The sequence below is a fragment of the Danio aesculapii genome, chromosome 7 (assembly GCF_903798145.1).
Source record: "Danio aesculapii chromosome 7, fDanAes4.1, whole genome shotgun sequence".
Lineage (NCBI taxonomy): Eukaryota > Metazoa > Chordata > Actinopteri > Cypriniformes > Danionidae > Danio > Danio aesculapii.
This window is the reverse complement of record NC_079441.1, coordinates 39,479,561-39,494,693: the sequence shown is the minus strand read 5'-3', so window position 1 is coordinate 39,494,693 and position 15,133 is coordinate 39,479,561. Positions and strand designations below refer to the sequence as shown.

Genomic DNA, 15,133 nt, shown 5'->3' with positions numbered 1-15,133 from the left:
TATTGATTCTTAATGCTGTAAATTTACAAATTTATTTGGCAGAAACAGAAGGCAGCTGCTAAGTTGTTGGCGTTTACTCTCCTGATGGTGCCACGATTTGCATTAATTGCGTTGCCACTGCACTCACTTATATTAAAAGGCCCGGCCATTCATTAATCCTTTTTATCCCAAGTCATTTTGGCACAATTTCTGGCAATAAACACCCATAAATAACTTGAAGGTTTGAAAAATAGTCTCCATATCATTATTGCGGCTTCTTTCTCTGGAGCGACGTTATTGATAGGTTTCAGGACGGCGTGGCACATATGTTGCCTCAAGGGGGCTCGTGGGAAGAATGTTGCTAAGTGGATTATTTTGCATAAAAAATGTCCCATGTTTGAAGTCGCACAATTAACCTGTGTTTAGAAAATGCTCTGATTTATAGTCTGCGTATGTGTTTTAGATGCATGCATTATGGAGATTTAGGAAATTTATAATCCATTTAGCTTATGTGGTCAAGGCATTTTAGTGCAATCGTTTATTCAAGGCCTGTATACTTTAATGCCCTCAGATATACTGTTTTTAGGACAGTTGCGGTACTTGAGCTTTTATGACTCATCGTTGTACTTCTTAATGGAACAACAGGTTAAGGATACAGCTGATGTTTATTTTTAAAGTTTGGGCTTTCTTCAGGATAATAAGTGTTGGTGTTTGTGATGGATTTGCCCACAGGGTGATAATACAGTGATCACTTTATCATATAGAGGTCATTTAATCTCTTTTTTCTGTTTCTTAGGCGCTGTATGAAAACATGCTTGTGGAATTGCCCTTTGCCAGTTTCTTCCTGTCCAAGCTCTTAGGCACCAGCGCAGACGTGGACATCCACCATCTGGCCTCTCTAGATCCAGAGATGTACAGAAACCTGCTTTTCCTTAAGAGCTATGAAGGTGACGTGGAAGACCTCGGCCTAAACTTTACCGTGGTTAACAATGATCTTGGGGAGGCCCAGGTGAACAACACCTTTTATTTTTCCACTCTTTTTTTTTTTTTTGAGGTTGTTTCCTCTCTCCATTTCTGGTTCTCTTACATTGTTAATGATTGATGGAATTGTTGTTAGTCTTTACTGATGGAGATAAAGCACGTCTCTGTCTAGATATCTCTGAAAGAACTTCTCAGTTGACCAGCTCAATCATATCTGCTGCAAGAAAGCTGTCTAGCATAGTATTCAAACTAATCATTCTGTATGATTTGTATTATTAAAAAAAACTATTAAATTAAAAAAATCTTTTTTAACAAATGCTTAATGAAAGGAGGGGCTTAGAAAATGCTCATTGTCAACATTGAGAAGTCAAACATGTGTAACAATCGTTGAAGAGATCAAAAATCAATTTGCTCATCATTTACTCTCCCTCGAGTGGTGACAAGCCTTTATGAGTTTCTTTTTGTGTATGTATGAATGTATGAAACCAATATCCACTTACATTCAAAGTGGGGAAAAAACTATGAAAATGGAGTTCTGTGGCTACCAGTTTCCAACATTCCTCTAAATTAATCTTATTTTTTCAGAAAAATAGAAACTCAGGTTTAGAACAAGTGGAGAGTGATTAAATGATGACCGAATTAGTTTTTACTCAAACATCTTCAAAATGCACTATGATACGATTAGCTTCCGATTACGCATCCGCTGCGTGAAACATGTGCTGGATAAGTTGGTGGTTCATTTTGCTGTGCCGACCCCTGATTAATAAAGGGACTAAGCCAAAAAGAAAATGAATAAATGAATGAATGATTAGCCCAGGGGTTCCCAAACTTTTCAGCCCGCAACCCCTAAAATAACAATGCTAGTGACTCACGACCACCGAATTCGATATTAACCTCAACTAAAGAGACTGGTGGACACAAAGTTTTCAGCACAGGTCTATTCTTGGTTTAATTTTGGAGACCGCCACTCAGATATCATCCTCAATGTTCAGTTGTAGCCTGCGTTTATTTTTAATGCATTTGATTGCCATGAAGGTGTTTGGAAAATTTTACCTGGTGCTATAAAAGCAATCTGCTGTAGCTGAAGCTATTGCTGTGATGGTAACCTAATGTAAACACACTGATCCTATTGAAAAAATAATTGAAAGGCTGATGGCTTTTTAATTTGCATGTTGTTGTTTACTATTAAAAACTACTATTGTCTTCTGTGGGTTATGGTTAAAATATTCTAATTCTAGTATTTTAATAAAATTTATTTGACTTTTGGAAATCACCAAGTGACCCCCTGTCATTGTACCGCGACCCCCACCTTGGGAACGACTGAATTAGCCTATTATCGTGTGACAGAAGTCTGCTACTAGTGCTTAGCATCAAAGAACTTTTGGGAAAAGGGAGACAAATATGGAACAAAATGTGATTTTATTTTTATTTTTTCATAAGGACACTGAAGATTTATCTTAATCACTCTCTAGAGGGCAGCATGCATGTTATAAATGTTATAACATTTTTTAAGACAAAATGGCAAAAATGTCCCATTAATTAAAAATGTGCAATATTTCTGCAGTAACAGTAAAAGCAGACTGCTATTTACTTTCCGCTTCATTAGTGCAGTAAACTGTCTCCATGTGCACTCATTTCCTCTGTGTTCCTCAATTGGCTTCAACACTTTCCTCTGCAGATGCCCTGTTCCACTCAGTCACTGAGCGCAGGGAGACGGTGCCTGTCACACACTCATTTATTTTTGTCTTTTCCAGGTGGTCGAGCTCAAACCAGGGGGAAAGGACATCCCGGTAACCACAGCCAACAGGATAGCCTACATCCATTTAGTGGCCGATTACCGTCTGAACAAACAGATCAGAGCACATTGCCTGGCCTTTCGACAGGGTCTGGCCAACGTGGTCAACCTGGAGTGGCTGCGAATGTTTGATCAGCAGGAAATCCAGGTGAAACTGTCAGCAAAAGTGTATAAACACAAAACAGCCAGAGAGGATTAATAATTATTACAAAGAGATCAGCAGATATTATCTGCTTGTAGGTTTTAATCTTAAACTGAATGATTGTTGTCCTGTATTTTCAGGTATTGGTTTCTGGTGCACATGTGCCCATCTGTTTGGAAGACCTGAAGAGATTTACTAACTACTCAGGTACTACAAGTCAGAGATTTTCTTACTATGGGGGAGATGGAAACATGATGGTTAGATGGGATATGCTTATCATTGGAAAATCTATAGCGCTAACTTGGATGCTTCACGTGAAGCATGTCTTAGCTAATCAAATGACTGCTTTTAGTCCCCTTCCCTTCATATTGCCATAAAGGCAGCATTAGCTGTTATGCTTTTTAGGCTAATGGTTTCAGACTTCCCTTTAATAGGCTTTGCTACAAGTACACAGTCACACTTTGTTTGCCACTTGGTTTTTATTTTAGATGCCAGGTTGCAATTACAATTTGTTGTGCTTTTTTGTATTTAATCAGCAAGGGAGTTGTTAATTTGTAAAAATGCTTATTGACGCTTAAAATAAAACTGTTTATTTGGATTGTGTAGATTTCTTTGGTAGCACCCTTAAAGGCTGGAATACACTATACAACGTCTCAGATTTGTGCCCCAATTGAAGAAGCTAGTATTTGAAACTCAATCATTCTCAAGATTTTTACAAATTCTTTCATTCAATTTGTGCAGTTTATTATAGACATAGTGTGTGTGTTTTTTTTAATCAAAGCATTTCATATTTTGCTCTAATATTAGAGCATAAATGACTATCAATTGAATGGTAAAAATACTACAGTGAAAATCTTTTACCTGCTTAACAGTACATTTTCTTAATATATGCTGTGAATAACCAGATATTGACTATTGCAGAATTCCCTTCATAATGCTCCACTTTTTTTTTTTTATCTTCTTTTACCATATTGTTCTTTTTAGCTTTTTTCTCATCAGTGATTCTCACTAGAGTTGTAAGTGTAGATGTTAGTATTCAAAACATTTGTGTATTAACACTTTACAAATACATGGTATAATATAAAAATACATACATTTACATTTAGTCATTTAGCAGACGCTTTTATCCAAAGCGACTTACAAATGAGGACAAGGAAGCAATTTACACAACTATAAGAGCAGCAGTGAACAAGTGCTATAGGCAAGTTTCAGGTGTGTAAAGTCTAAGAAGCAAAGCATTAGTAATGTAATTTTTCATTTTTTTTAAATTTTTTTAATACATTAATTTAGATTTTTTTTTCCGTTTCTATTTAATGGTAAATATTCAAATTGACCACGTTATTTAAAAAAAGACTTTTAAAAAAAAAAAAAAAAATGTACAGATTTTTTTTCTTTACAGTGTATTAACAATTTGCTTGTCTGTTTGAGTTTGTTGTGTTTGAAACTCAACTTTTACTTTACTTAAACTAAAAAGGTAAAAATCATGTTTAGCAGTAGCAGCACATAGCTGAAATGGTGTATTATCTGATCATTCAGAAGTGTTAGTTATGCTAGACTAAAGACTTATATTCCTAACTTTGTTTTGCTCATTTGCTACTCTGCCTAGGTGGTTATTCAGCAACTCATCCAGTCATCAAAACCTTCTGGGACGTAGTGGAGAGCTTCAGTGATGAGGAGAAACGCAAACTGCTCAAGTTTGTCACAAGCTGCTCACGACCTCCGCTCTTGGGCTTTAAGGTCAGTGACATTGGCCAAAACTAACACCATGTCATAACAACACACGCTAAATGCAATGCGACACAACAAAAACATTTAAATACTAGCCATTCATTTATATATCAGTCAATGCACTGCCAATTAAATGGTAGGGGTTGTAATTTAATTAATACATATTTAAACTATTTAACATTATTTAATGTACATGGGCTGAGTGACTGACATGGTCACAGTTCTGACTTTCGTTTTCAAACCGTTTGCTAGTGGTTTTATTTCTGTGTTAAGTGAACGATTTGCTGCTGCTTTCAGTAGTATGGCAGTAAATGTCACATATATACTCACATTGGTAGCATTTAACACTGAATAAAGCACATAATCTGTACCTGAGGTGATCATTGCCATAGTAGTTTATCCTGTTGTTTTGTTGTGGAAATAGAAAATGTTTCTAAAATAGAAATTGTGTATCACTGTTGCAGATGGTTAGGACAAAAACTCATTTTAACTTCAAAAAGATACTTTTAATCGCATGTCGCGAGCTGCGTCGCTTGTAGTTAGCAACAACAGTGTTACCCTAAATGAACCTTAACCCATTAAAAATAATAAATGTAAATAATAATAATAAAATAATATAATAAAAATAAAATAATAAATGAAAATAAATATGATTTTAATTAACATTGGGTTTGGTTGTATTATGTCTGGACTGTAATGAGCTAATGTTGTATCCGAGATTGTAAAAGACCTCAAATGGCTTGACTAGAAAAGTGAAATGTACAGACACGACCCAACCCTCGTTTGAGCCACATCGATATGACTCACAACTCTATTACAACATATAGAGTTCAGTTCAAGTTCATGCCAACTCACACCTGCTGATGATTTTGTCCCATTTTTCTGCATTTTTTATTCAATAAACTTATCAGCATCCAGACCACAAAGACGTCTGCTCCCTGTAAGGTGTGCTGCCCTAACTGGGAAATAATGAAGTGAACAAAATATGTTTTGTCGCAGAATGTTGTCCTTAATTTGCACAAGGGTGTGTGAGCAAACATGCTCATTGTAACAAATCATTTTCACATTATAACAGCTATCAGCACAGGCCTTATCTTGGGCTCTGCTTGTGCTGGAGAGGTTGTGACCCTCAGCATTGAAATGTTATTTGGGGCTTTGCCAAGTGCCACTGGCTGTTTGAAATTCATCTGACTGGTAAATTAAGAAGAAAAACCTGTTAGAGACCCTGTTAAAATTCAAATGGATTTCACTCGATACTGACTTGTATGTACATTTTGGGATGAGAGAGTTACGTTTGACAGTAAAGGAAATGGAGATTTCAAATGATTCTGATTTAATCGGATAATATTATGTATTATTGCATTTATATTATCACTATAATATTTTTGACTTATTTGATTGATTTTGGCTGAAATAAAAACAGTTTTTACTTTTTTAAACCCTTTTAATATCAACATTATTAGCCCTCTTAATCAATATTTCTTTTCAATTGTCTACAGAATTAACCACTGCTATACGATGACTTGCCTAATTACCCTAACTTGCCTATTTAACCTAGTAAAGCCTTTAAATGACACTTTAAGCTGAATGCTAGTATCTTGAAAAAATATCTTGTCAAATATTCTCTATTGTCATCATGGCAAAAATAAAAGAAATTATTTATTAAAACTATTATGTTTAGAAATGTGTTGAAAGAAAAGCCTTCTCTCCATTAAACAGAAATAAATATAAAATAATTAGTTTAACAGTATATGTCAGTGTGCAGTATGCCAGTTGCGCTTCAAACAGAAAAAAATGTGTTTTTCTGCCTTTCTTAAACTAACCAAGGACAGTAATAGTCATTTCATTGACTTTATTAGATATTTTAATAGCCGTCATCAGTTTAAAGCGGATTACTTTAGCCTGTATGAATTTGGGTGGGGGGGGGGAAATCGTGGCTTCTGAGCAATTCCACAGATACATGTTACTGCCAAAATTAAAGTGGGTCCGTTTAATGAATTTGACTTTGGTGCAGACGCTCTGAGGAAGGGATGGAAAGGAGGAGTAAGAGGAAAAAGACGAAGAGAGACAGATCAAGGGGAGATGGCCTTCCACCCCGTCTGCCTCTTCAGCCAGCTCAGCCTTAATTAGGTGCCGTTAAACACCCTAGAATTCATTAGGGGAGAAATAGCCCTGTCACGGCGAGCTATTTAAAAAAGATGATGGATACCCTTTTTTCAAAATGATGGCTCCCATCGTGACACTTTCTCGATAAGCAACGATACTTTAATACCTTAATTGTTAGAAAAATTGGCCCGTTAAAGCAGGTTTAATCAGGTTCATTTTGGGGTTGAGCCTTGCAGCCGTGGGGAGAGTTTTTTCATTAGGCCCATCTCGTTGCGTTATCTGTATTATCAGTGTTTTGCAACATCATTTTGAACTCAGTAGATAATATTTTAAAAATGCACAGATTCATTCTTACTTAAATGCTTAATATGTCATAAATGGGAAATGTTCCCTGTATCATCACATTCAATTAGGAATTACATAAATCATGTAAATGATGCACTATTTCCAACAAAATGGCCCTATTTAAGAAATAAAAAGTAATGTCTATCACTGGATATTACTGTTGGATGTTTGCATGAGGAAACATTTAGTCAAATAATAAAGAATTCACTACTTGGATGCTACTTGCTCTCTTTTTACATTAAACCTGATGTTCCTCTCTGGAATTCAGCTTCTGCTTCTATGAATAATAAGTGCCACCTACTTTAGTTTGATTGGTCATCTCTAATTTTTAACTTCCATCTATTTAGTCAGTTATAGGGCAGGACTTGTCCTTAATGTCTATGATAGTTACCAACCTGGTATAAAGCATTTTATAGACATATTTATGATCTGATACTTCCTACATTTAATGCAAGTAAGGATTTGTATCAGTTGTGATTACTATTAATTCCTAGTTTGGCTTCAAATGTAGTACAAAGATATCCAACATCTACAGTTTGAAGTGAGAATTATTAGCCCCCCTTGAAATTTAAATATTTTACAAATGATGTTTAACAGAGCAAGGAAATGTTCACAGTATGTCTGATCATATTTTTTCTTCTGGAAAAATAGATTTATTCCTAATTAACCCGGTTAAGCCTTTAAATGTCACTTTAAGCTGTATAGAAGTCTCTCGAAAAATATCTAGTCAAATATTATTTACTGTCATCATGGCAAAGATAAAATAAATCAGTTATTAGAAATGAGTTATTAAATCTTTCTGTTAAACAACCAAACAAAAAAACAGGGTCTAATAATTCTGACTTCAACTGTATTTGCATTAGTTGAAGCTAAATACTAAAACAAAATTTAGCACAACACTCCCACTCTAGCAAGTTACCCAAACAAGTTACTTTGTATAACTAGCACTTCTTGTGTGTACTGCCTCTTCTTGGTAAATCACTGAATACCTCCTCAATTGTAAGTTGCTTTGGAAAAAAAGCATCTGCTAAATCAGGGGTTCCCAAACTATTCAGCCTGCGACCCCCAAAATAACAATGCCAGTGCGACCACCAATATCCTCTGAGGTGGTAATAAACATAGAAACCTTTTATGCAACAGTGCACACACACCAATAGGCCCAGGTCTGTTCTTCGTTTATTTATTTACTTGTGTGAGTGCTGTAAATGTGCCACAAAGTTTAACCTGGTGCAGTAAAATCAATCTGCTGCATCTGACACTATCCGCTTGTTAAGTTGTGATGTATGGAACACTGTTTTCGGGTCCACTACTCATTTGAATTGAGAAAATAGTCATCTATGACCACTTTTTAGTCATATCACAGATTAAAGTGAATTTTGCATCAAATCCTGGTGTACACAACAGTCTCTGGACTTGCTGCATCACAGACATCAATATTTGGACAATTTATAAAAAATTCATTACATTTTGGTTATCGGAAAATAGGCATGGGTATAAATATTGCGATTGTGATTTTCAAAAGTATTACATCGCTTTGTAAATGTTTATTATTACCATTTGTTGAGTCTTCTCATACAGTTTGAAAGAATGCTGAACCCGGAAGCTGCTTTGCGTGACGTCACACTTAACAAGTGGTTTTCTTTATTATAATGTATCAATGTGTAAATAATTACCCCAAGGGTCGTAATCCAATAGAAAAAAAATTGAAAGGCTGTCACTATAAACTATTATTTTTTATCTTCAGTAGGTTTTGGATAAAATATGGTCATTCTAATGAATAAAATTTATTAGATTTTTGGAAATCACCACGCGACCCCCTTCATTAATCCCCCATTTGTTTTTCCTACTATGGATGTCAATGATTACAGGTTTTCAGCATTTTATAAATTGTCATCTTTTGTGTTCAACAGAAAAAATAACCTCGGTGGTTTGGAACCACTTGAGGGTGAATAAATGTTGAGTAAATTCAAATATTGGTGTGAACTCTCCCTTTGAGGGTGCAGAAAAGCTGAATGTTTAATAGACAACAATTGTTCAATTAAAAATGCGCAGAGTGCATCTGTGGAATGTTAAGAACTCTGCAATCACAAGTTTTATTTTTAACAAACTGTAAGCTATCGTGATTAATCGTGACTAAATTAAAGTGGCTTAACTGAAAAATGCACAGCGCAGCATTGACCTCTGCTTGCATTCACTTGGTCTCTAGACCAGGGGTGACCAACCCTGGAGATTGACCTTCTTGCAGATTTCAATTGCAACCCATATCAAACACACCTGCCTGTTAATTATCAAATGCTGTTCAGGTCCTAATTAATTGGTTCAGGTGTGTTTTATCAGGGTTGGAGCTGAACTTTGCAGGAAGGTCGATCTACAGGAACGGGGTTGAGCACAACTGCTCTAGACCATCTGTTTGGCTTATAAGAATAATGTATGCATGTATAATAATAATGTATGTTTATAAGAATAATGAGTCGCATGACATTATTCAGGCATTGTTTTGCAAAAAGAAGTGTCTTTTTCCTCCATTTTCCCAATTTCATCGATGCTATTGACGCTTATGAGAATTTCCACTCTCTCTATTTGTAGGAGCTGTACCCAGCGTTTTGCATTCACAACGGAGGCACTGACCTGGAGCGTCTCCCCACCGCTAGCACTTGCATGAACCTTCTGAAGCTGCCAGAGTTCTGCGACCCACAGCTAATGAGGAACAAGCTGCTCTACGCTATCGAATCGTCCGCTGGCTTCGAGCTCAGCTGAGGGAAAACCACAGTTCCTTGATGGCCTTGAAACTCAGTCAAGAAGCTGCGGCCTTCAGTCATGGTGACCAGCGAGGAAATAAACAGCTAGTCCATCTGCTGTGGATCTACAGTGATTCGCAGAAGTTGTGGCATGAACTAATGCGCTCCGTTTTATTTTTTACTTCAAATAGACTAAACGTGTAAATAACACATTTATAAATTCCAAGCAGCATCAAGAAAAGGCGTCCATTGGTTGAAAGCACTAACACTGAAGCGGAACATCTGAATGTTGAAGATACTGAGGGAATAAAATGGCAACGCAAAATCGACATGCAGATTTTCCTTTAGTTTTTGCATTGCTAACATCAAAGCCAATCTTTTAAGACGATGCCATTTTAAGGTTGCGACTGCTCCTTGTCACCATATAGTGCAGCACATATTGAGTCAATCAATAAAGATGCATGCGTTAACCTCGCTGTCTCGAGCTCAAACATAAGCTTCTCCGATGTAACAGCATGCCGATATTACAAACATTGGCTTGGCCCTAACTGCTTCATACAAACGTCCATGCCTTGAAACGGGGCCTGCTAATAGGTGTAGCGTTCGCTGAAAACTCTGAGCTATTCATTTTCCTGGCTAAAAAGATGACTTGGAGCTTATGTGGTCAACAAAGGAGTTTAATCGAGTCATGGTGGGATGTGTGAGGTTAACAGGTGTGGTAGGACAGAAAATGGTGTGCAGTTGTCTTGTTTTTAATCATGTAGAAATGATGACTTTTACCGACAGAATGGAGCTGCAACACACAGTTTAATATTTCAGCACAACAAACAGGCCAGATTGGAAGAATTCAGGCCTTAAGATCCATTGCGTTTAACCAAAATAAAATTTCAACACATTTGATCTTGGCATTATAGCAATGGATGATGATGCTGATGTTTGTGCAATAAAATCAAACCAGAGAAGATTTTGAGGACATGCAGGTTGTTTTTAGACTAGTGGTTCTAGGAGGGTTTTTTTTTTTTTGATGAATGAAGTAAAAATATGACTTTAAAGCCTTTATCTGGACACTAATCCAACGTCTGCTGTAGCACAGAACAATTCAGATAAACACACGCTGTAAAAAGATAACTGCAAATTAGCATTTTTTTCTGTATTTTGTTATTCTTTCAAGTTTATTTATGCTTTAAAATTGCATCGTGGCACCTTGATCTTTCCTCTAACAACTTCTGATGTTGAAAAGTTTGAGAAAGTTACTTTTAACTCCGACATTTTTAATAGTTTGAACTGATGCTGACTGTGTTGTTGTAAATTACAGTACAAAACCTGGTAATAAAGTACCAGAACCACAGATTTATTTCTACATATTTTATTTCTTATACAATTAATTGTTTCATTTCGTAGTTTGAAGCCGCACCGTTGAATTTTCAACATCAAAAGTCGGCAAAGCAGAGATTATAATGGAAACGATCAGAATAACTGAATCACAAAATACAGAAAGCGCTAATTAACAAATCATTTGAACAGTGCAAGACACGAGCATTTACTTTCAACATCTTCTGGTTGCTTCATTTGTTTTGCTGCTACTTGGCGGGTTCTGTAAGGACATGTCGGTTGTTTGATTGGCAGAGAGCTGAAGATGATGTATTTGTGAATATGTACATGTCTACATCTTTTAACGTCCGCAGAGCATTTGTACAAGACTTTTCATTCGTCTGCTGTCAGTAATCACCTGTCCCTCAACACCCAAAGTCATACAGGTGCTGAATTATCTGAGTGTAGATGTGTAGAGTTTGTCTTGATGTTGGTGATGAGAACGACAAGTGATTGAAGTTGTGTGTAAAAAAAAAAGTGTGCGTTTACTAAAGTGTACGTGCCCTGAATGACAAAGACAGCTCTTCAATTTGTGTATCAGAGTGTATGGCAGTTATTAAATATGTTTTGGGATTTTATTTGCAGCGGAGAGGTTTCTGAATCTTTTGTTGAAACTGAGTATTTGTGCAGAGTAAAAACTCTGATGCGCTTTATGGCCTTTGACATATAATTAAAGAAACATCCAGTGATGGAACAAGAGTGGAGGCTTGTGGAGAGCACAGATGCATTATCCGGACAACATAAATTAGGGCGCGGAGTGTTTGACATAAATCTAATAGGGCTCTGCAATGGGAACTTTTTTTTTTCCTTTCCCTTTCTCTCCTTGGCTCATCTCCATGTATTCTCCATATACGCAGCACTGTAATAAGTCTCTGGACTCCTCCTCCCTCTATGACCAAATCTCCAGCATTTTAGCAGCAATCTCAGGCGGGGGTAATTGGGTCTTAAAAAACCAACTTGTCCTATAGCGATGAAGGATTGGTCTTAATTATGGGGAGATTTATTTGGGCCTATTACCTTATAATGGATTATTGCTCGCAAACTTAATGCCTCTGGCCATCCATCACATCCACGTGCGAAGATATAGCAAAGGTATTTTATATAGCTTTTAGAAATGTTATTATTGCACTTAGGGTCAAGTCATTTCATGCTGGAATATGAAAGCGGAGAGATTTCATTTCAGAGGATTCATTAAGAACAATTAATGGGTTTTATAAACCCTTTACAGTTAAACGGGTCTGATTGCTTTTTTTTTTTTTTAACAGTAAGTGAAAAGATTCTAATGTAGATTGTCATCAATCGTGGTTAAGCATTCCCTATTTAAAGTTTATGAATTATATACTTTTATTTAAAGATTTAAGATGGTTTTCTTTGTCAGTTTACGGCATGTTAATGCAAAACTGGATTTGAGGAGGGGGGGCGGGGGTGAATCAAACACTGTACATAAGATAATTTACCTTCAGTGAAAATTTGCAACTGAAAATACCACTTTTCTCTTGATTTATCATTTATAATAATAATAATAATAATAATAATAATTAATCATTTCTGCTTGGTAAAACAATTGGTTTTCTGCAAACTCCTGACATTTCTAGATTTAAAATAAAAACAAAGTCATTTAAAGCATAAAATTACAATTGGCCAAATTAACAAAAATCTTAATGCGTGGTTGTGTGTGTACAGATGATGAAAAAAAAATTATTACCAGATATTAACTATTAACAGAGCAAGGCATTTTTCCACAGTATTTCCTATTAAAGTTTTTTTTTTCTGGTTTTGAATAAATAAGATTTATTCAGAAAATGAGGATCTGCTAAGGTCAATGTTATGCCTATATTAGCCTATTATTATTCTAAAGAATATATTAAGAATGATTAAGCAAGTCATTGACCAGAGTGGTTTGTTCTGTAAAAATTCTTAATCAACCTAATTAACCTTTAAATGACACTTTAAGCTGAATAGTATCTTTCAAAATAACTGGTAAATTATTATATGCACTCCTCGGTGCATAGACAAAAGAAAATAGTTATTAAAGGCATTTGAAAATGTTATATTTTTAAAATCTCCATTAAACAGCACTTGGAAAATATTTGAAAAAGTATTACAGGAGATATATATATATATATATATATATATATATATATATATATATATATATATATATATATGAATGAGAGAGAGAGAGAGAGAGAGAGAGAATAACCCAGATTGTCATGTTTTGAGATAAATTTTTTTTTTAAATATTTTTACCAACTTGTCATATGCTGCACAATTACAGTTAACTGAAAGGGATAGTTCGCCTAAAGATAGTACTTCTGTCAACAGTTGCTGATCCCCAATGCCTTGCATAGCCTAGTAATTTTTCCAAAATATAGAATTGGGAAGCAGCAACAATGTGGTTTCCAACATTCATCATAAATATTGTTTTATTGTTTTTTAGCATATGAAAAACACTCTTTAATTCATAATTGCTTAATAATCTGTCATTACGTAATAATTATGATCATAATGATAATAGTAATAAATTGTTATTTATCTTCCTATTGTTTATTTTTTTGCCCACTTGTATATTAAATAATCAATTATTTACCGCATATTACATTCTTCAATTCTTTCACTATTAGATGACCAAGGGCGCCTCCTTGTGGAGGTTTATTGCCACAACAAGAAAAGTCGTATTTTAATAAATGCAGCATATACCATGCATTGCCTCTGATTCGAGATAAAAGTCTAACTGAATAGGAAATAAGACACATATTCCTATTATTATTTTATTACTATTAAGTCTATAACATATAATTATAACTTTGTACAGTGGTGTATATATATATATATATATATAAAACTATATTTATAATTATATAACTATAAATGTATAACTATATTTTATAATCTTAATAGTAATAAGTTAAATAACACTGAAATTATGACTAACAATAGTTAAAACAAGAGAAGGGATAGATTTTTATAATAATAAAATAATATTACCTTGGTAATGTCACGTGCATGTTGTCTATAAAGCTTTAATAAAATAAATAAATGAATAAAAACTCATGACCAACAGACATTTCCCCCTCTGCTGGCCAACACTTAGAAATGCAGCACACGCTTCCAAGATACTAGTTCAACACATCTACAACAAAGCTGTATCATTAACACCTGTTTTACATAACACTGTTGCTATGGTTCTCAAAATGGTTTCACGCCATTTTTAATATTTATTATAGTCTGCAGTCTGTGGCGTATCATTTTACTTGTACCGATTGAAGTTTCTAAATGTAAAATATATAGATGATACACTGACATTTACAGAATGCAGCTTTACAACGTCAACATTTGACATTTTCCTTGGTAACTTCTTCCTCCAAACAGGATAGTCCAGTCAAAAATAGAAAATCTGTCATTGTTTATTTAACCTCATTTCTATAGTTCTACACAGTTGCAAATTCCTTTCCATTGAACACAAAAGAAAGTATTTAGAAGAATGTTCGTAGTTTTGGTTTTTATTGACACCCACTAAATGGGAACGAAACTGTTTGAATGCCAAATATTCTCTTAAAAGTGTCTTCTGGGACAATTTGAAAAAAAAAATAAAAAAAATAATTATAAATACATTATTTAGCTTACTAAAGAGAGTTGTAATTATAGGGTAGAGTGAAGCATGTAAAAGCCCTTCCACGTGGTTTGGAATGTAGCCACTCTCATAAATAATCGTTCTTATCTTTAGCCTCCAGTCCAGGATCCAGCCTTCACACACAGCAGGAAGGACAAGGCAATATTTGAATTCAAATCTATGCATCACATCCTGTCTACTCGAACACATTCACACGGTAGCACTCTGAAGGACACATTAACATATCTATCTATGCCTATAAACTGCAACCATTGTCTAAAACATCTATCTAATATATATATTTTAGGAATATACAAAAAAACAAAACAAAACAA

At 35.0% G+C, this 15,133-nt stretch overlaps 1 protein-coding gene across 1 annotated transcript in view; it reads left to right on the top strand.

Annotated features, from left to right (window-relative positions):
- The window catches only part of ube3c (ubiquitin protein ligase E3C), a 46,950-nt gene extending 35,066 nt beyond the window's left edge, over positions 1-11,884 (top strand). The window contains exons 20-24 of the mRNA XM_056461909.1: positions 776-988; positions 2,715-2,903; positions 3,038-3,104; positions 4,504-4,634; positions 9,663-11,884. Coding sequence (XP_056317884.1) covers positions 776-988; positions 2,715-2,903; positions 3,038-3,104; positions 4,504-4,634; positions 9,663-9,833 — 771 coding nt within the window. The 3' untranslated portion in view covers positions 9,834-11,884. The remainder of the gene's footprint in view (positions 1-775; positions 989-2,714; positions 2,904-3,037; positions 3,105-4,503; positions 4,635-9,662) is intronic.
- The last annotated feature ends 3,249 nt before the right edge of the window (positions 11,885-15,133 follow it).